The 21,125-nt window shown below is 38.5% G+C and overlaps 1 protein-coding gene and 1 pseudogene across 23 annotated transcripts in view; one reads left to right on the top strand and one right to left on the bottom strand.

Annotated features, from left to right (window-relative positions):
* The window catches only part of NCOR1 (nuclear receptor corepressor 1), a 143,207-nt gene that overhangs the window by 31,127 nt on the left and 90,955 nt on the right, over positions 1-21,125 (top strand). For all 23 annotated transcript variants that reach the window (XM_089900272.1, XM_089900270.1, XM_089900280.1 and 20 more), the window contains exons 4-5: positions 4,243-4,435; positions 9,563-9,745. In XM_089900272.1, the coding sequence (XP_089756398.1) occupies positions 4,243-4,435; positions 9,563-9,745 (376 nt within the window). The remainder of the gene's footprint in view (positions 1-4,242; positions 4,436-9,562; positions 9,746-21,125) is intronic.
* LOC111167716 (nucleophosmin pseudogene) lies at positions 10,191-21,121 on the bottom strand (annotated as a pseudogene).

Below are 21,125 nucleotides of genomic sequence, written 5' to 3'. Positions count from 1 at the left end.
GAATAAAATAGATGTGGCTGAAAGTCAGACCTTTGTCTTGGAAGAAAGGTGTAGAAATGATCAGAGTGGATACAGAAGGAAAGGACAGAGATTAAAGCAATTAGCAAGAAGTGGATAAATAAGGAGGGCAAATTAAAATCATCCAACATGTCATAAGAACATGTGTTTCCGAGGTGGAGAACCTGGTAAAGGAAAGGAAATAATATTCATAACTTTAAAAAAAACCCCACTTTTTTCCCCTTTAAAGTGAAGGAAGAACTCAATAGGTTGATAGGACATACCTTGCTCCAAGAAAAATTTGCACAGAATGATCAATACCGAGACAGATCCTGGTTATCATTAAAGTTTAAGGCTAAGTAAAAGAATTAGGAATCCAGGAAGCAAAGCACAAGTCCTTGATAGGGGGAAAAGAATCTGACAGAAGATATTAATAGTAGAGCAATAGCTACAGAGTTCTGAGAAAAAGAAATTGAGATCCAAGAATATTATATCAGACACGTTTAAAAGCAACAAGCAGACGTTTTTAGACATGAAAGTACTGAGCATCTAAAGCTTCTTGAAGAATTTCTACATGATGGAATCCAGTCAAACAAAGAATGGAAGCCGTGGTAAAAGGACTACAGTAGCCATAAACCCATTCAAGTGGAAAGTCCATATGAGACATCTCGATGAATTATGGTTCTTTAATGGAATATCAGTACCAAATCTTGACAAAGTAAAAATAATACAAGTATCCCAAATCAGAGGTACGATAAGTATTGGGAGAATGTTTAAAGGTATGCATTTGAAAAGTGTGTGTGGAGACCTCCCTGGTGGTGAGTGGTTAAGAATCCGCCTGCCAGTGCAGGGGACACGGGTTCAAGCCCTGGTCTGGGAAGATCCCACACGCGGCAGAGCAACTAAGCCTGTGCACCACAACTACTGAGCCTGCGCTCTAGAGCCCGTGAGCCACAACTGCTCAGCCCACGTGCTGCAACTACTGAAGTCTGCGCGCCTAGAGCCCATGCTCTGCAACAAGAGAAGCCACCGCAACGAAGAGTAACCCCTGCTTGCTGCAACTAGAGAAAGCCCGCGCGCGGCATCTAAGACTCAACGCAGCCAAAAATAAGTAAATAAATAAATTTATCTTAAAAAAAAAAAAAGAAAACTGTGCCTGCAGTGATTTGATGACTTCTAAAATGGAAATATGTTAGGTTAAAAAAATTAAAATCATAATTTTTTTTTATAAATTTATTTATTTATGGCTGCGTTGGGTCTTCATTGCTGCACGCGGGCTTTCTCTAGTTGCAGTGAGCGGGATTTACTCTTCGTTGCAGTGCGCGGACTTTTCATTGCGGTGGCTTCTCTTGTTGTGGAGCACAGGCTCTGGGCACGCAAGCTTCAGTAGTTGTGGCGCACAGGCCTAGTTGCTCCGCGGCATGTGGGATCTTCCCAGACCAGGGCTTGAACCCGTGTCCCCTGAATTAGCAGGCGGATTCTTAACCACCGTGCCACCAAGGAAGCCCTAAAACCATAATTTTAATTAATGCTCTTCATAATTATTTTCCTAACCCTTTAGCAAGATTTTTTTTTTTTTTTTTTTGGCGGTATGCGGGCCTCTCACTGTTGTGGCCTCTCCTGTTGCGGAGTACAGGCTCTGGACACACAGGCTCAGCGGCCATGGCTCATGGGCCTAGCCGCTACGCGGCATGTGGGATCTTCCCAGACCTGGGCGTGAACCCGTGTCTCCTGCATCGGCAGGCGGACTCTCAACCACTGCGCCACCAGGGAAGACCAACTGAGGGTAATCTTGATCAGCCAACCATCTTCATAACAAGATTTGTTGAGAAGTCCTGGATTTTCTGCTAGAGCTTCATTAATTTCAGTTACTTCTCCTGATAGAGGAGAATAGAGTTCACTAGCAGCTTTCACACTTTGCAGAGCACCGAATTCCTCTTGTCTGTTCAGTTTTCTCCCAGCTTCAGGCAGACTACAGTAAACAACATCTCCCAAAGCTTCCTGTGCAAAATTGCCGATTCCCACTCTTCCAGCACCGTTTTCTGTTGTTACCCATTCATGTTTGTCCGAATTTACGACCCGACAGCAGAGCGGGTCCGGTGCGCAGCGCCCGGACGGCGCCCGCCCGCAGTCCCCAGGCCCGCAGGCTGCAGACCGTGGCCCGCACGCTCCGCACCACTCGCAGCGCCATGTATGCAGGGGTGCAGAGGGTCTCTGTGCAGCATCTAGAGCGCCCCCGGCCGGCGGGGAGAGGGTTTATCTTTTTAAAAAAATTAAAATGATTAGGTACATTTCAGTAAAAAATTCATTTGATAAATTTGTTTTAAAGCTATTTAAAGATGATACTAAGAGATGATGAAAGTCAGTAAAATGTAGGGAATTTTAAGTCTAAAAGGCTACAGAGATATTTTAGTATGAAAATCTGTCTTTTTTGTTTGTTTGTTTTGGAAATACCACATTTTATTTTTCTGTTCATCAGTTGATATCTGTTTCCAAGCACAAATTTTTCTGTGGCTATCTATGTATTCCTTTTTCTTGGTCCTGTACCTAGGAGTAGGATTGCTGATTACCTGGTAGTTTTTTTTGTTTGCCATTTGGGAAACTACCAGACTGTTTACAAAGTGGCCACACCATCATATGGTATTAGTTTTTTTTTTTTAATTATTATTATTAAAAAAATAAATTTATTTATTTTTGGCTGCATTGGGTCTTCGTTGCTGCATACAGACTTTCTCTAGTTGCGGCGAGTGGGGGCTATTCTTCGTTGCAGTGTGCGGGCTTCTCATTGTGGTGGCTTCTCTTGTGGCGGCTTCTCTTGTGGCGGAGCATGGGCTCTAGGTGCTCGGGCTTCAGTAGTTGTAGCATGCAGGCTCAGTAGTTGTGGCACGTGGGCTCAGTAGTTGTGGCTCATGGGCTCTAGAGCGCAGGCTCAGTAGTTGTGGCGCATGGGCTTAGTTGCTCTGCAGCATGTGGGATCTTCCTGGACCAGGGCTTGAACCCGTGTCCCCTGCATTGGCAGGTGGGTTCTTAACCACTGCGCCACCACGGAAGTCCTGGAATTGTTTTCTTAATTTCACATCCAGATTGTTCATTGCCAGTGTATAGAAATAAAACTGATTTTTGCATGTTGGTTTGTTTTTTTTTATCCTGTAACTTTGCTCTGTTCATTTATTAGCTCTAACATTTTTTGTGGATTCCTTTGAGTTTTCTACATATGAGATTTTGTCATCTGCGAATAGAAATACTTCTTCTTTTTCAATTTGGATGCCTTTTCTCTCTTTTCTTGCCTAATATTCTGATAAGAATTCCCAATACTATATTGAAAAGAAGTGGCAAAAACAGGCATCTTTGTCTTACTCCTGAAGCTTCCTACTCCAGTATTTTTTGGGACATCATTGTGAATTTTAAGGAGACAATGGGATCTTATGTCTTGAATGAGATTTCAGATTTTTGAAGTATAATAAAATTATAGACCTCAGGGTTTATTTTATCATCTATCCTAAAAACCAAACCCCGTGATTAACTTTTCAATGAAAAGTTGTTTTGTGAGACATTCGTTTAAAGCTTGGCTATAGGTAAGATGTCGCTTCTGTAAATACTTTGGTAGAAAATGAAAAGTCAAATTAACAAACACCCATACATAGTACTCTATACAGTATATCATGTAGAGAAATTAAAAACAGATTCCTGACCTTCAAGATACTTATGTACTTGGAGAAACTAGACAAAATACATGTTTTAGGGGTCAGAATTATGTATTCAAAGTACTGTTGCATTCCCACTCGAGACTTGTTTTTAAGTCTTAATAATACCTCACAACTCAAGTCATTTATCTTTCCATGTGGCAGTTGCTGGGAAATTTGTTTTTTTTTTTCTGCTTGCTTTTATTACTGGTTGAAAATGGTGGCTCTTCTGGGCTAGATTATATTCAGTTATTATGGCATAGGTTTAAAAATACTTTATGGATATTTTTCAGCAACCTCAATTTTTCTGCAAGTTGAAATCTTCTGTTACAACCTTCACTGCTCTATCACCTCTACTCCCACCTACCCTGAAGAAACTTTTCCTATCAGGATTTAGGTTTAATAGTACTTTATAGTGAGGTATATATTCTCCTGGGGTGAGGAAATACATTTGAAAGTGAGCATACCTTTTCTTTTATCTCATAGTACAACCAGGGATGTTAGCAGGAAGTTGTACATCACTTAAACATTTTCAAGTGATTATTTTCTTTGTATGTATTAGGCCTCAAGAAAGGAGAGCTGGATATGAGCAGTTTCACCCAGGCCCTTCCCCGGCAGATCATGATTCACTGGAATCCAAGCGACCACGTCTGGAGCAGGTTTCTGATTCCCATTTCCAGCGGGTCAGCGCTGCGGTCTTACCTTTAGTGCACACGCTGCCAGAAGGGGTGAGGTCTTCTGCAGATGCTAAGAAGGTAAATATTTGTTCTCTTACCCTGTGGAGTTGTCGGTCTGAAATGTTTGTTTAGCCATATTCAGGCACAGCGCCTAAAAGAAAGTCCAGTTATGCCAGTCTCTAAAGGTTAGTGCTATGGGAAAGTAAAAATTTTGTTAAACAAAACTAAAAACCACAGACTTAATACTCCAGACTTTTAAAGTCAGTACTTTTAACTTTTTGGTAATTGAAAACAATCCGAGGACTGCTGTAAAGAAAAATTGCTGTTGAATGACATTCAATTGCTGTTGAATCTCAAGCATTTTATATCGGCTTGTTGGGCTGTAAAATGTGGTCCGACTCAAGACTACCACAGTTCTGTTAAATTTAAATTAAGTTTTAAATAATACCTTTAAATTCAGTTGCAGTTTATTAACTTACCGCATAGGAGAAGACACGTTTTAGGTAAGGTTTAATTGTGCTTATAATTTTTGTAAAGAAAGTTTCTTTTTCTAATTTATGTAAAAAATATGTTCTTGCAAATACAGAGGAAAAAAGTTATCTATAATTCTCTGTCTTAGAGGTAACTGTTATACTTTTAATGTGTAGCTATATCTCGTGACATTTCAAACAATGTGTATTGTGGATTTATGAGAAGGTTCTAAGATCAAACCTCTTTTTCTCTTATGTTTATTATTATTTACCTTTCTTTTGTGAAATGCATCTTCCTGTATTATGCCCTTATTTTGTTGCTGAGTTTATCATATTTAACTGTCTATTTTGCTTGTCATTAAATCTTCAGATTAGGAAGTACCTGGCACTTAGTGGGTACTGAATAAATATTTGTTTTAGAAAGAATAAACTAATTCTTTAAAACACTTTTAACAATAAAGTGTTAACCCCTTTACTATCATATTTTCATATCTCTTACCCCTGCCTTTTTGTTATCAAATATTTTTCCCATAAAGTTTATTTGCCTTTATGGCTAATGGTCCTGTCCACCCTGATATCAGATAAATAAATACACATTTTCTTTGAGTTTTAATGCAGTGAGAAATGATTTAAAAGATAGTGAATATGTTTGCAATTTATCTTCAAATAGATCAACTGGGAAAAAAAAAGGTAGGTGTGTGCATGTGTATAGAGACAAAGCAAATATAGAAAAAAGGTTACAACTGGTGAATCTAGATGAAGATATTGAGTGTCCATTATACTAGTCTTTCAACTCTTATGTAAATTTGAAAAATTTCAAAATAATAAGTTGGGTGGGGAAAGCTCTTTGTGATAAGCTAGAAATGAACTAAGCTTCTAGGAATATTGAGACCTGCTTCACTATGTGAAGTATCTGTATTATAGTGTATGGATTTATAAGAAATGTTTGAAACATTTAAAAAAGAAAGAAAGAAATACAGTGAATAAAGGTCTTCTTCCAAGGCTGAATAAATGACCACAAAGGTAATTTATACCTATGGATTTTTTTGGCAGAAAGAGATCTTAAAACTTCATCCATTTAAATAATGTGTTATGTTGGATCAGAGTACAGTTGATTTCCGTTTTATAGTAGAGAAGACAGATGTTAAGAAAAATTAAGTGACCTAGGTCGAGCCTCCTGAGTTGGAGTGAGAACCCATGACCTCTGACCCCTAGTCCTGCTCTCCCCCCCCCCCCCCGCTAAGTTGTAAATCATGACTTTCCTTTTTTTAGAAGTAGGGATTTTGAAAGAATTAGCATCTGTTAGTTTTTTTCTTTTTTTTAATGTTGTTAAGCCCAGGTATATCATGTATAGGATTAAATTAGATAAGTTTGAAGGAAAAAGTTACAGTCTCACCAGTTAGAAATTGTTGTTAATTGTGCATATTTTAATGTGCTTGCTTTGTATATTGTATATAGCTTTATTTTTGCTTAAATACATACTTCTTGTGTCGTTAAGTTTACAATTTTATTTTTAGTCATATTCCATGTATGGATATAAAGTAATTTATTTAATTGCCACACATTTGGGTTACCTGTTTGCTTATTAGAACAATGACATATTTTCTTTAGGTTGATTTTTTTTTTTTTTTTTTTGGGCTATGTGGGCCTCACTGTTGTGGCCTCTCCCGTTGCGGAGCGCAGGCTCAGCGGCCATGGCTCACGGGCCCAGCCGCTCCGCGGCATGTGGGATCTTCCCGGACCAGGGCACGAACGCGTGTCCCCTGCATCAGCAGGTGGACTCTGTACCACTGCGCCACCAGAGAAGCCCAATAGGTTGATTTTTGTGTTTGGTTTTTTTTTTGGCTGCGCTGTGCGGCTTGCGGGATCTTAGTTCCCTGACCAGGGATCGAACCCTCACGCTGGGCAGTGAAAGTGCGGAGTCCTAATCGCTGGACCACCAGGGAAGTCCCTAGGTTGATTTTTTTGGTATACAGTCTTATTTATTTAGCTAAGGTAAATTCCTGTTAGTGTAAGTAATTAGAGACCAGAGTTGGCATATTTTAAGGTTTTCATGGGTGTATCCAGATTGCCCTGCAAAGGAGGAGAACCAACCAGTTTTTGTCCCTGATAGCACGGTATAAGGGCTCCCAGGTCTTGTGTGCCCTTACTGATACCACATATTTACTGTTTTTAAAAAAGTCATTGTTTGATAAATTTTTAACTTGCATTTATTTGCTTGTTAGTAAAATTTAACATTTTTTCATTTATTTTTCCTGTTTTATGAATTGCTTTTTCATATCTATTGCCCATTTTTCTGTTGGTGTGTTTTTTATTTTATATTGAGTTGTTAGAGTTTACATTTTGCAAATGATTTTTTCCATTTGCATTTTAAATTTTTTATTTCAATTTTGATGAAGAGAAAATTGTTTTTTTTATTTTGATTCATCAATCTTCTTTTTTTTTTTTTTTTTTTTTTTTTTTTTGCGGTACGCGGGCCTCTCACTCTTGTGGCCTCTCCCGTTGCGGAGCACAGGCTCCGGACGCGCAGGCTCAGCGGCCATGGCTCACGGGCCCAGCCGCTCCGCGGCATGTGGGATCCTCCCGGACCGGGGCACAAACCCGTGTCCCCTGCATCGGCAGGCGGACTCTCAACCACTGCGCCACCAGGGAAGCCCCTTCTTTTTTTTTTAATGTCTTTTGCTGTTGGCTTTCCTGAGCTCAAGATAATGTGAATGCCTTTTTTTTGTTTGTTTGAGGCTTCTTGTGATTTGCTAATAAATCTCATATAAATGTTTGCTATTATTTGGCTTTCATTGTGATATAAGATGTGAGATAGGAGTCTTAAATTCTTCCCTCAAATTACTATCAGAATGTTCCAATACAAAATTATAAACTCCTTGAAGGTGAGCATCATGCCTGTTTCGTTCACCACTCTACCTAGTGCCTGTCATATAATAGGCACTCAAGGAATTTGTTTATTGTTAAATATTTAACTAGAGAAGAAGTCAGTGGAAAATACTGATTTGTAATAGTAGTTCTTAGGGCACGGATCAGATCACCTGAGGAGCATTTTCAAAATCTGCTGAATCGAAATATAATCTGTTTTGCTGTTATACGTGTTATGTTACACAAATTAGCTCATATGCATATGTAAGAGAATGATATGAATATAACATGGAAGTCCTAAAGATTCGTGAATGATTGTTCCTTGCACATGAATGTTTTCAGGCTCTCAGGATCAAGCTGTCTCATAATTAAGAAATAGCCTTTGAGATAGACGAAGACCTTAAAAAGATTTGAAAAGTCTGCATTTAGTTTTCATTTAGTGCCAGGTAGTACCTGGCTTAGTTAATTCAAGAAGTGCTCTGCTTTTCAATGTCAAGCTAACTAATGAAGATTGGAATGTTGAAAAGAAACTGCGAAGACATTTTCTCCTGTACTTTTTTGTTTTTAAAGGTTGATAAAAATCTTTATACCCCGAATCTGATTTTTATTTTGATGAAACATACTATTTTCTACTGGAAGCAAATGACCTCAAGGATTAACAAAGGAAGCATAAACTATAGGATTTATGGCTACCAAAGAATTGACTGTAGTCTAAATGCAAATGATATTGGAGCTTTAACAATATTATTACTTCTATTAGGATCGCTGTTGTTTTTGCTAATGCTCTGCTTACAAACTTTAAGTAGTAACCATAATCCTATTTTCCCCAGAAGTCTTTATATTAAACTATACTATTACAGAATATCAGACTTTTCAGGAATATACATGTTACGTTTTAGTTGAAATCTGTGTTCCAAGGTGTTTTGGAACAACTATCCAGGTATAATTAAGTGCATTCTTGGTTAGAACTACTGATTTCTCACAGTTAATTAATCTTATTTAATACATTGAGGGCTCTATAGTCCTAGGAACTATGCTCATTCTAGGCTTCTTATACCCTAAAGAAAACTAGTACCTTAACCTAAAATTTATCTGCTTTACAGTGTTGCTTATATCTTCGCTTTAGACTGGAGATTGGTAGGCTGTATGTGTGTGTGTGCGCACGCGTGCATGTGTGTGTTGACGGGGTGATAGGTTTTGGGTGGAGGGGCCTTCAATCTGCTGTAGTCCCCTGCTGGTTTGGAGCTGGAATGGGATGATATATTTGGCTGAAGAGATGTTATGTGCGCTATAGGGTGGGCACGCTTAGTTGCCCTTTATGAAGGTAGGCGTGGGTGATTGTAGCAACAAAAGTTCTAGATCATTTCTCAGACTTCTGTACCTCACTCTTGGCCCTTGGAAAGTCTGAAAACTTTTTGATAGGAACAGCCATATCATAGCTGTTACGTTGGGTGGGCACACAGGGTATGCATGTTCAGACCTTTTGGAGTGCCATTACAAGGAAATGGCTGAGGAATTGATATCTTCCTTTGCCGTGATTGCGTTATTATTTCTGCAGAAATTAGAAGTCTCAGTATCGTTGTACTAAAGGCTGATTAGCCACTTAGCCACCTCATTCTGGATAGCTTTTAGGATCTTCAAAATTGTGAATGATATGTCTAAACTATAAACATCAGTGGTGTGGGTTTGTGTGTGTGAGAGAGAGAAAGGGAGGGAGGGAGAAAATTGCTACCATAGGACTGCCACCTACAGAGAGCACACATTGCTCTGCTAAGCTTTAAAATTCACATTTTTCAGTTAAGAGGATCTTGAAGCTGACATTGGCTGTTGGTGAGAAATCATTTGTTCTTGATTTTCTTCCTTAAAGGATTCAGCATTTGGAGTCAAACATGAAGCTCCTTCCTCTCCAATCTCTGGGCAACCATGTGGAGATGATCAAAATGCTTCACCTTCAAAACTTTCAAAGGAAGAGTTAATACAGAGTATGGATCGTGTAGATCGAGAAATTGCAAAAGTAGAACAGCAGATCCTTAAACTGAAAAAGAAACAAGTAAGTGTTTGATTTTACTGCTTAATACATGCTCAGAATGTATGTTCGTCTCCCTAAACAAGAGAATGTTGAACTTTCCGTATTTTTAACTTTACCTAAAGGAAATCATGCCTTGTATGTTCTGTGACTTGCTTATGTTTGCTGTTAGTTTCCTTAGTTTCATCCATTCATTTTCTTGTGGTATTGTCTGGTTTTATGATTCCAGATAGCAAAACTTATTTGTCTATTCTGCGTTGGCTCTTACTGGATGTGTTGTTTCTACTTTCTTGCTATTCCACACATGGTGCTATGTTTTTGGTTCACGTGTAGACAGATTTTCTAGGGCGTGTGCCCAGGAATGGCGTTCCGTGGCCTGAGCATGTGCACGTGTTCGCATGTGCTAGATGAGACCACATCTGCTGAGATGGCAGCACCATTTATACTCCCGCTGGCAGTGTGTTCACGTTCCAGTTTGTGCATGTTCTTGCCTTCACATCGATGTGAAATAGTTTTAATTTGCATTTCTCTGACGAGGAATGAGACAGAGCTTGTTTTCATTTGTTCATGGGTTGTGTGCCTTATGTGGATGGTTACTTTGTCATTTTCTTATGTTTAGTGTTTCCTGAAGCCTCTCGTCAGGTATGTGTATAGCACGTGTCTCCTAATTTGTGGCTCGTCATTTCACTTTTTGGGGGTGGGGTGGGGGGGAGGTGGGTTTTTTTTTGAGATTAAGAAAGTGTACTGTTAAAGTGTACACTTTAGTGTACACTTTTAAAGTGTACAGTTCAGTGGCTTTTATGTATTCATAAAATTGTGCAACTGTCATCATTATATATTTCCAGAACATTTTTATCACTTCAGAAAGGAACCACATATCTTTTAGCAGCTACTCTTATTTCCCTCTCCCCCCAGCCCCTGGCAACTATAAACCTCTTCTCTCTATATATGGATTTGCCTATTCTGGACATTTCAGATAAATATAGAATCATAATATGTGACATTTTGACTCCTTTTATTTAGCATGTTTTCAAGAGTCATCCATGCTGTATCTTGTATCGGCACAAAATTCCCATTGCATGGATATACTATGTTTGGTTTATCCGTTCATTAGTTGATGGCATTTAGGTTGTGTTCACTTTGCGATGTTACGAACAGTGCTGTTAGTTTTTGTGTGGACATGTTTTTTTGGTTCTCTTGGATATATACTAGAAGTAGAATTGGCAGAGTCACATGACAAATCTGTTTAAAGCTTTGAGGAACTGCCAAACTGTTTTCCAAAGTGGCTGTGTGTCATTTTAAATTCCCACCAGCAGTGTATGAGGGGGGGGTTTCACCTTCTCTACTTCCTTGTCAACATTTGTTGTTGGTTTTTTAAAAAATAGCTATCCTAGTAAATGTGAAGTGGTATCTCATTGTGGTTTTGATTTTCATTTTCTTAGTAACCAGTGATGAACATCTCTTTATGTGCTTGTTGGTCATTTGCATATTTTCTTTAGAGAACTGTTCATTCAGATCCTTTGCCCAGTTCTTTTTTAGCTGGGTTGTCTTTTCATTGTTGAGTTGTAAGAGTTCTTTATATATTCTGCATACTCAGATGTATGATTTGCAAATATTTTCTCTCATTCTGTGGGTTGTCTTTTTACTTTCCTGATAGTATTCGTTGATGTACAAAACCATTATTTCCTCTATTTGATTCATTCAAATATTTATTGAGCATCTAGGGAGATACAAAAGTGATTAAAACATGGTCAAAGAGGTAAATCAAATGAATAAATAATAGAAGGCAAAGTATAAGATTCACTGAATCACAGCAGTCAAACGAAAGTGCTGTAGGAAATCAAGAGTGAGATTGCTTCTAGCCTGGAGAGGGGTGTGGGTGGCTGGAAAGTCAGGAACCGGGATTGAGATTAAAATAGAAGACTTCGTCTGGATTGCTAACGAGACTCAGTTTGAACCCTCCTTTGTATTCGTCTCTCCTTTTCCTCTCTCCCAGACTTGCCTGCATTTTTACTTTAATGTCTTATACCGAACTAGGTCCTTTTGGTGTTTTAGGAGGTTTTTTTTTCTTTTTCTTTTTTTCTCTCTGTTTCTTGGAAGGATTCTTGACTTTTTTGCTCTTGGTATTTGATGGTTTTGAGTCTTTTCCATTATGGTTTGATTTTATGCCTTTCTGGCTGGAGTATCGTACAGATTTCTTTGCTGGAGCTTTTTCTTCAGCTTCTCTTCACCTTCATCAGCAAGTTTTGCTTGTTTTCTGTGGAACCTTGCTACCACTTCCAGATACACTTAGGGGTTTCACATCCTCCTCTTCTTCATCTTCTTACTGTGCATCTTCTAAGTGCTGTCCACTAATAAGTACAAGCCCTGAACTACTTTTAGACCACAGGTAGTATTGTTTCAGAGCCCCCCAGGGAAGCCATTGGCTGTACAGACGTTATCAACCTTGCCAGGGCTGCTTTGCTTAGGCTGTCTCTGCTTCAAGAGTGTGCACTTCACCCTTTGCACCAGCCCCGAAACTGACCCTTCCTAAAGATAACTGCTCATTTTCATCATTCTCCACTTTGAAGTGATAATCTTTGTTGGTCTTCAGTTGACAACTAAAAGATAGTTCTGGGGCCCCAGGGGCACACACTTAGGTGGGAGAGAAGGTGGACAGAGATAAGTGACTTCCGTTCAGAGGACAGCTGAGCAGGACAGAGTCATACCGGGGTGGAAAGTTTTTAATTGTGATGAAGTCCAGTTTATTTTTTCTTTCATCACTTGCACTTTTGGTGTCATATCTAAGAACCTTAATCCAAGTTGCATAATCCAAGGTCACAAAGATTTATACCTATGTTTTCTTCTCGGAGTTTTGTAGTTTTAGCTCTTACATTTAGGTCAGTATTTTGGTGAACAGAATTTCTGTAGGTTTTATATGAGACTACCCTGGGACCATTGAAAGAGTTTACTTATATGTCTTTTTAAAAGTTTTATAGTTTTCTCATCAAATTATTCTTTTTTTAAAATTTATTTTTATTTAATTTTGGCTGTGTTGGGTCTTTGTTACTGTGCGCGGGCTTTCACTAGTTGTGGTGAGCGGGGACTACTCTTCGTTTTCGGTGTGTGGGCTTCTCGTTGCGGTGGCTTCTCTTGTTGCGCAGCATGGGCTCTAGGCACGCGGCCTTCAGTAGTTGTGGTGCATGGGCTCAGTAGTTGTGGCTCGCGGGCTCTACAGCGCAGGCTCAGTAGTTGTGGTGCGTGGGCTTAGTTGTTCTGCGGCATGTGGGATCTTCCTGGACCAGGGCTCGAACCCGTGTCCCCTGCATTGGCAGGCGGATTCTTAACCACTGCGCCACCAGGGAAGCCCTCATCACATTATTCTTAATCTACCAGAAATTGAATTTTTGTGTCTGCCTCAAGGTAGGGGTCAATATTCATTTTTTCCCCTGTATCGATAATTAAAAAGGTCATCCTTTTCCAACTGTTCTACACTTTTAGCTCTATTATAATTCAGGTTTGCATCCATATATGGATTGATTTCTGGGCTTTGTGGTCTTTGTGTTCTTTGTGGTACTGATGCAGAAATATAATAGATATCCTTCTGATTACTAGAGCTTTATTCTTTTTTTTTCCAGTGGGGCAAACCCCACTTCTATGGGCATGATTTAGCTTTTTAAAAGTTTTTTACCATCTCATATAACTTTTAGAATCATTTTTTCCAGTTTTCCAAAATATCTTTCTGTAATTTTCATTGGAATCATATATAATACAGAAATCAATTCGGGGATGATGGTATCTTTATCTTAATGAGTCTTCCTGTCCGTGGCTATGGTATATCTGTCTATTTAGGAGGGCTTTCATGTTTTATTACTTTCTTTTATATGCCTTGTGTTAGATTCAGCTCTAGGAGCTTTATATTTTTGATGCTATTGTTAATAATATCTTTTCAAAAATTATATTTCTTCTAACTGTTGCAGTTTTTTTCACATGCTAGAATTACTTTTTAAAAAAAAATATTGAAGTATAGTTGATTTACAATGTTGCATTAGTTTCAGGTGTACAGCAAAGTATTCATATATATATGGTCTTTTTCAGATTCTTTTCCATTATAGGTTATTACAAGATATTGAATATAGTTCCCTGTGCTATACAGTAGCTCCTTGTTGTTTATCTTCAGTTTTTTTTTTTTAATATATGCCAGCAACCTCCCTAAATTATCCTTGTAATGTTAATTACTTATTTGTAGATTTTTTTGGGTTTTCTATGTAGGTAATGGTCATATCAACAGTAAAAAAAAAAAAAAACAAAAAACAGTTGTTTCTTTCCTTCCAGTTCTTAAACCTTTTCCTTTTCAGTTGCCTTATTGCTCTGCTTAAGACTGCAGTGCAACATTGGGACTTCCCTGGCAGTCCAGTGGTTAAGACTTCGCCTTCTAGTGCAGGGGGTGCGGGTTTGATCCCTGGTCCGGGAGCTAAGATCCCACATGCCTCCGCAGCCAAAAATCTAAAACATAAAACAGAAGCAATATTGTAACAGAATTCAATAAAGACTTTAAAAATGGTCCACATCAAAAAAAATTTAAAAAAAAACCTGCAGTGCAACATTGAAAGTGGTTATTCTTGTTCTTTTCTGCTTTTTCAGGAATGCCTTTTACTTTTTACTACCACTGGTTATGATGTCAGTATTATAGACATCCTTCCTCAGATTGGGAAATTCCCATCTGGTCCAGTGTGCTGAGAATTTAATCTTGAGGGACATTGAAGTTCACCAGATGCTTTTTCTGCATAAGTTTGTTGATCTTATTATTCTCCTTTAAAATATATTAATAAGGTGAATGACGTCAGTTATTTTTCTAGTGTTAAATCACCTGTGGATTTCTATGTTTAACCTAACTTAGTCGTGATGTATTATCTATTTTTAATAAATTGCTGGACTTGACTTACCAGTATTTATTTTGGGATTTTTGTATCTTATTTGTGAGATAGATAAGCCTGTCATTTTCTTTTCTTATACTGTTCTTGTCTGGTTTGGTAACAGATCATGCTAATGTCACAACCTTTCTAAACTCTGAAATAGTTTAAGATTGTAATTATTTGGTAAAATCAGCTGGATCTAGTGGGTATTTTTTGTGTAAAAAGTATTTTAAAATTAGTGATTCAATTTAAAAACATTCACTTCTATTCTGGAGATAGTTTTTTCCCTCATTTTGGGGAATATAGTTGTATCTTCTGTATCATCAGTTTCTGCTTCTTATTTCCTCTTTGGTTTTATTCTGCTCTTTTATAATTTGTCAACATTAACTTTTTAGTTTTTTCTTCCCCCTTCTCTTCCCCCTTCTCCCTGTGCACTACTTTAACTTCATTCAGCAAATTTTAATTTATAATGCGTTTTATTATCCATCCTGGTTTCTTTTTCAACTCCTGTATTAATAAAAGTGTTCTTTTAAAGTTCTTACATAAAAATGTTTTCTTGACTATTTTTGGTTATTTGATTTCTAACTTTATTGTGGCCAGAGAGTATGGTCCCTAATACCCAGTCTTTTGAAATAATTGGTTCTTGAATTTTGGCCTAGATGATGATCAATTTCATAAAAATACTCTGGGCATACTTGACAAGATTATATATTCTCTACTTTAAAAAATCATCCATATCTTCTCTCATTTTTGTCTGTAACTTATCAATTACCACTATGATTTTGGATTTGTCTCTTTTTCCTAGTAATTCTCAATTTTTAAAAAATTGAGGTAAAAAAATTGACATGCAACATTATATTAATTTCAGGTGTATAACATAATGATTTTAATTTGAATGTATTGCAAAAAGATCTCCACAGTAAGGCTAGTTAACCATCCATCACTCCATATAGTTACAGAATTATTTTCTTGTGATGAGAACTTTTAAGATCTACTCTCTTAGCAACTTTCAAATATACAGTACGGTGTTGTTAACCATAGTTGCCAAGCTGTACTTTGCATCTCCATGACTTATTTATTTTATAATTGGAAGTTTGTACCTTTTGACTCTATTCACCCATTTGGTCCATCTCCCCCCTGCCCCTGCTACCACCAGTCTGTTCTTTGCATCTACCAGCTCCTGTTTCTTCCCCTCCCCTCCTTCCTTCTTTTCCCTCTTTCCTTCCTTTCTTTCCTTTTCTTTCTTTCCTTCCTTCCTTTCCTTCCTTCCTTCCTTCCTTCCTTTTTTCCTACCTTCCTTTACCTCTTTCCTTCCCTTCCTGTCTTTCTTTCAGGATTCTACACATAAGTGAGATCCACCTGTATTTGTCTTTCTCCATCTGACTTCACTTAAAATAATGCCCTCAGGGTCCATCCATTTTGTTGCAAAATATGAGAGTCCATTCTTTTTTTATGGGTAAATAATAGTCCATTGTGTATATATACCACATCTTCTTTATCCATTCACCTATTGGCGGACACTGAGGTTGTTCCCATGTCTTGGCTATTGTGAATAGTGCTGCAGTGGGGCCCGCTATAGTACCAGCATCTACGCAGTGGGGGAGCTCCCAAGAGTGGCTGCTGCCAGTGTCTTGTGTCCCAAGGGTGAGCAGTGGCCGGGTCCACCCCCCACCCCTGCAACCCACCCCACCCCACCCCCCACCGCCGCCTCTCTGGGAGACTCTCCAAAACCAGCAGGTTCATATTAATATGGAAACACGGGCCCCTGATTTTATTGATGCTTCTCTTCATCTCTTCTGTCATGAAAGAGAAACTAAACACAAAATATGCCCCAGAAAATATGTCCAAGCCTAAATTCAGATGCATGCTAGGATTCCAAGATTTCTGCCTTTCAGCCCAGCTCTTGAAGAAATTTATACGGTGGCAGATGCAAGATTTCTCTGTAGAAGAGACTCAGGAATGGTGATGTGTTTGCAAGGAAGAGCTGGGGCTAAACTGTCTTTTAGGCAAACTGTATTTGCCTAGAACTAGGCTTGTTTGGAGTGAGCTGCCAAATCTGCTAGTGAATTCACATTCCCCTGCTTTTTGGAAGGTCTTCAAGAAGTATTGAACTTTCAAAAAAGTCTGAAAACTATAATTGACCCTATATGTGAAGGCTCGTGAACTAAACTGGGTTCTGACAATGTGGACAGCAACCTCCCAGTTACCGCTTTCCATTCTCAAGTGGCGCTGCTTCAGCTCTTGTAAAATCCTCAAATTCCTACCTTAATGGCCAGGAGGAAATCAAACTGTGGAACTAGTCTGCACCTCCAAAGCCCCAGCAACCCCAAACTCTGTTATCCTCCCTTTCATTTCCCATTTTGACCCCTTTTAATGATGACCCCCTCCCCCCAAAAAACTGCTGCAGTGAACATGGGGGTGCATATATCTTCTTGTTCATGTTTTTTTCTTTGGATAAATACCCAGAAATGGAATTGCTGGATCATATGGGAGTTCTATTTTAATTTTTTGAGAAACTGTTTCCGTAGTGGCTGCACCAGTTTACATTCCCAGCAACAGTGCACAAGAGACCCCTCTTCTCCACATCCTTGCCAATGCTTTGTTTACCATAAAGTCTGCTTCGCCTGATATTGATGTAGTTAGATCAGCATTCTTTTGGTTGATATAGGTTAGTGTATCTTTTTCTTTCCCTTTACTTTCTGTGCTTGTATTTTAGGTATATCTCTTATATGAGTATGTATCTGGGTTTTGTTTTTTATTGAGTCTGACAAACTGTCTTTCCACAGGGTAATTTAGTTCTTTTAAATTGACGATGATGTTCCCTGGTGGTGCAGTGGTTAAGAATCTGCCTGCTGGGCTTCCCTGGTGGCGCAGTGGTTGAGAATCTGCCTGCTAATGCAGGGGACACGGGTTCAAGCCCTGGTCTGGGAGGATCCCACATGCCGCGGAGCAACTAGGCCCGTGAGCCACAACCGCTGAGCCTGCGCGTCTGGAGCCTGTGCTCCACAACAAGAGAGGCCGCGATAGTGAGGCCCACGCACCGCGATGAAGAGTGGCCCCTGCTTGCCACAACTAGAGAAAGCCCTCGCACAGAAACGAAGACCCAACACAGCAAAAATAAATAAATTAATTAATAAACTCCTACCCCCAACATCAAAAAAAAAAAAGAATCTGCCTGCCAATACAGGGGACATAGGTTCAAGCCCTGGTCCGGGAAGATCCCACATGCCACGGAGCAACTAAGCCCATGTGCCACATCTACTGAGCCTGTGCTCTAGAGCCCATGAGCCACAACTACTAAGCCCACACTCTGCAACTACTGAAGTGCACGCGCCTAGAGCCCATGCTCCGCAACAAGAGAAGCCACCGCAATGAGAAGCCCGCTCACCACAACGAAGAGTAGCCCTCGCTCACTGCAACTAGAGAAAGCCCACGTGCAGCCAAAAATAAATAAATAAAATAAATAAATTTATAAAAAAAGAAAAATAAGTTGACGATGATGATTGGTAATATCTCAATTATTTTAAAACTATTTTATGCTTTCTATCTGTCTTTTTTTTTTTTTGGCCTCACCATGTGGCATGTGGGCTGTTAGTTCCCTGACCAGGTAATGAACCCATGCCCCTGGCAGTGGAAGCACAGAGTCTTAACCACTGGACCGCCAGGGAAGTCCCTGTCCTGTCTTTTTTATGCTGATATTGATGTTCTTGTTTGTTTTTTCCAATCCTTATTTTGGATTGATTGTCTTATTCCATCTTCTCTTGCTCCACCAGTTTGGATTTTATACATTATTTCTTTGTTTATAGTGGTTCCCCAGAAATTTTAACAGTCTGTTTAACTCGAAGCCTAAAACTAAGTAGTATCTTAACCATCTTCTTGAGTATAGGAGGGCATAGTATTTCTTGATTCCTTTCTTTCCTCCCGACTTTTATGCTATTGTTGTCATATATTTTAGTTCTTTCTTATTTTTTTTAAAACTGCCAAAGACATTATTATTTTATATGGTCAGTCTTCATTTCGGTTCACCCACATATATGTCATCTTATTTGCCCATCGTTCCTTCCTGCAACACAGATCTTCCATTTGTGAGAATGTGCTTCCTCTTGAAGAACGTCCTTTAGAATTTCCTTTAGTGAGGATCTGTTAGCTGGAGAGTTCAGTGTTTGTTTGGTTTTCATAACTTAACTGTTGTCTTTTACTTATGGCTGTTATTGAAAGGTATCTTTGTTTGGAATGTGGTTATTTTCTCAGTTTTCCCTGCATGCTGTCTTTTTCCTTTCATTGCGAAGAGATCAGCCCTTAGTCTAATTTGTGTTCTTTTGTGGAGAGTGAATTTTCTCTCTGGCTGCTTTCAGTAACTTTTTCTTTGAGTGCTGTTGTTTTTACTATGATTTCTTTAGGAGTAGGTGTTTTTTTTTTGTTGTTTTGTTTTTTAAATATTTCCAGGTTGAGACTCACTTGACTTCCTGAATGTGTTAGAGTTTTTCATGAGTTCCGGAAAATTCCTTAGCCATTATCTTTTTTACAAAACCCTTTCCTACAGTTTCTTTATCATCTTTTGAAAGTTCTGTTAGATGTAATATTTTATCACTCTGTCTTCCATGTCTCTTAATTGCTTTTCTTTCCCATTTTTTCCTTCTTCAGGCTTAATTGTGTGCAGTATCTTCATTTCTGTCATATCTGCTGTCAAGTGTATTTTCAATTTCAATAATTATGTCTTTATTTTAAGCATTTATTTATTTGGCCGCACTGGGTCTTAGTTGTGGCACGTGGAATCTTTTAGTTGCAGCTTGCATGTGGATCTAGTTCCCCGAGCAGGAATCGAACCCATGCCCGCTGCCTTGGGAATGTTGGAGTCTTACCTACTGGACCACCAAGGAAGTCCCTCAATAATTATGTTTTTAGTGCTGGAATTTTTATTTGGCTCATTTAAAAAATCTGCTTGGTCATTTAAAAAATATCCCCCCTTGTCTTTTTTTTTAATATGTTGAGCCCTCTTTTATTTATTAAATCATATTAGGTTTATTGACAATTCTTTTAAGTCTTAGTGGATCTTATTCTTCTGGGTTGGTCACATTTTTACTTTTCTTTAGTTTCTTCATGTATAAAATAGTAATAATACTAATAACACCAACTGAATCATGAGATTGTTGTATGAGTTGAGATAATGAATGTATTAATATATATGTCACATAGTGAATGCTCAATAACATGTAACCCATTAAAATAATTAAAAATAATGAGACATAGTGTATGACTTATGAGATATACAGGAGCTATAAATTTTATTGAAGAATATAAAAGACAACTTGAGTAAATAAATACAGCAGAATAGAAACACAGTATTAATAATGTGAACTCATGTTAATTCACATTTTATATAATTTCAATAAAAATTCTAACTAAATTTATTTTTAAAGTTTGCCAAAATTATCATAAAGTTAATGTAAAAGAATAGGTGAGGAAAGTTTGTTTGTTTTGTTTTGTTTTTAGACTTTCTGTTACTGTGGTTTTGTCCCAGGGCTACTTAGCTACTAAGAACAAAATGTGATTTCCTGAAACTTGTTTATTTCTTTCTCTGCACCTACTTAATGGGAATTCTAAAAGAAGGCCCTCTGAGCAAGGGAATAAAAGGGCATGGTTGAAGAACTCATTCCCATAAAAATGATCTCAGAACGCCGAATATCTTTTGCTCACACAGATAGCAGGTTGCAAGAGTACTTTCTGTTCCAAAATGGAAGTGGTCCTCACTGGAGGATTTTTATCCTTTCATTTGGGTGCGGTCTGACTTAAATGACTAGGAACCTTGACTATCAGTCTTACTTGGTAGTATAGGTGATTTTTTTTCTGCTAGGCCTTTGGTAGACTTAACCATCTTTACCTAATGTCTTTTTTATCATTTCATTCAGTGAACTTATATCCATGTAGCTATTTGTTGAGCATTTACTAGGTATCAGGCACTAGTTAGGTGATGGAAGACAAAAAGCAGTGAACTTAGCTGAGTCAGTCCTTACTTCAGTAATAATTGTAGGTAATAGTTACTGACTGTTTATAGTTGTGCTTGCCATATATTGAGTCATTTAATCCTCTCAGAAAGCTATGTGGTAGGTAGGATTAATATCCCTACTTTACATGTGAGGGGTTTGTATACTTGCTCAAGATTGAGGTAAGGACTAGAAGGGGTCCTAGGATCAAGCCACTTGCAAAGGGTGACCCTAAGGCTGAATCCTGGGCAGAGTAATTCAGATAGGCTCCTGCTTTGTGATTGCACACACCAGCAGTCCATATTCTTTTGGTTTTCCCAGGGCCTCTTCGCTATAGAGTATAGTTTGGCAGGGGAGTAGGGTAGAGGATGGTGCTGTGCTGACTTAAGGATTAACCCTTAAACATTCTACCATACTCTCCCCGCCAGACATTAACACATACTGTGTATCTATAACACAGAAAAGCATTATTACAGTGCCACAAAAGGTCATTGTGATAGAGGTAGATGGGCTACCTTCATACGT

The sequence above is a fragment of the Delphinapterus leucas genome, chromosome 19 (genome assembly GCF_059928025.1).
Source record: "Delphinapterus leucas isolate spDelLeu-1000000601 "Yukka" chromosome 19, BTC_Dleu_Yukka2, whole genome shotgun sequence".
Classification (NCBI taxonomy): Eukaryota; Metazoa; Chordata; class Mammalia; order Artiodactyla; family Monodontidae; genus Delphinapterus; species Delphinapterus leucas.
The sequence above is the reverse complement of the archived record's forward strand: the minus strand, read 5'-3'. Positions and strand labels throughout refer to the sequence as shown.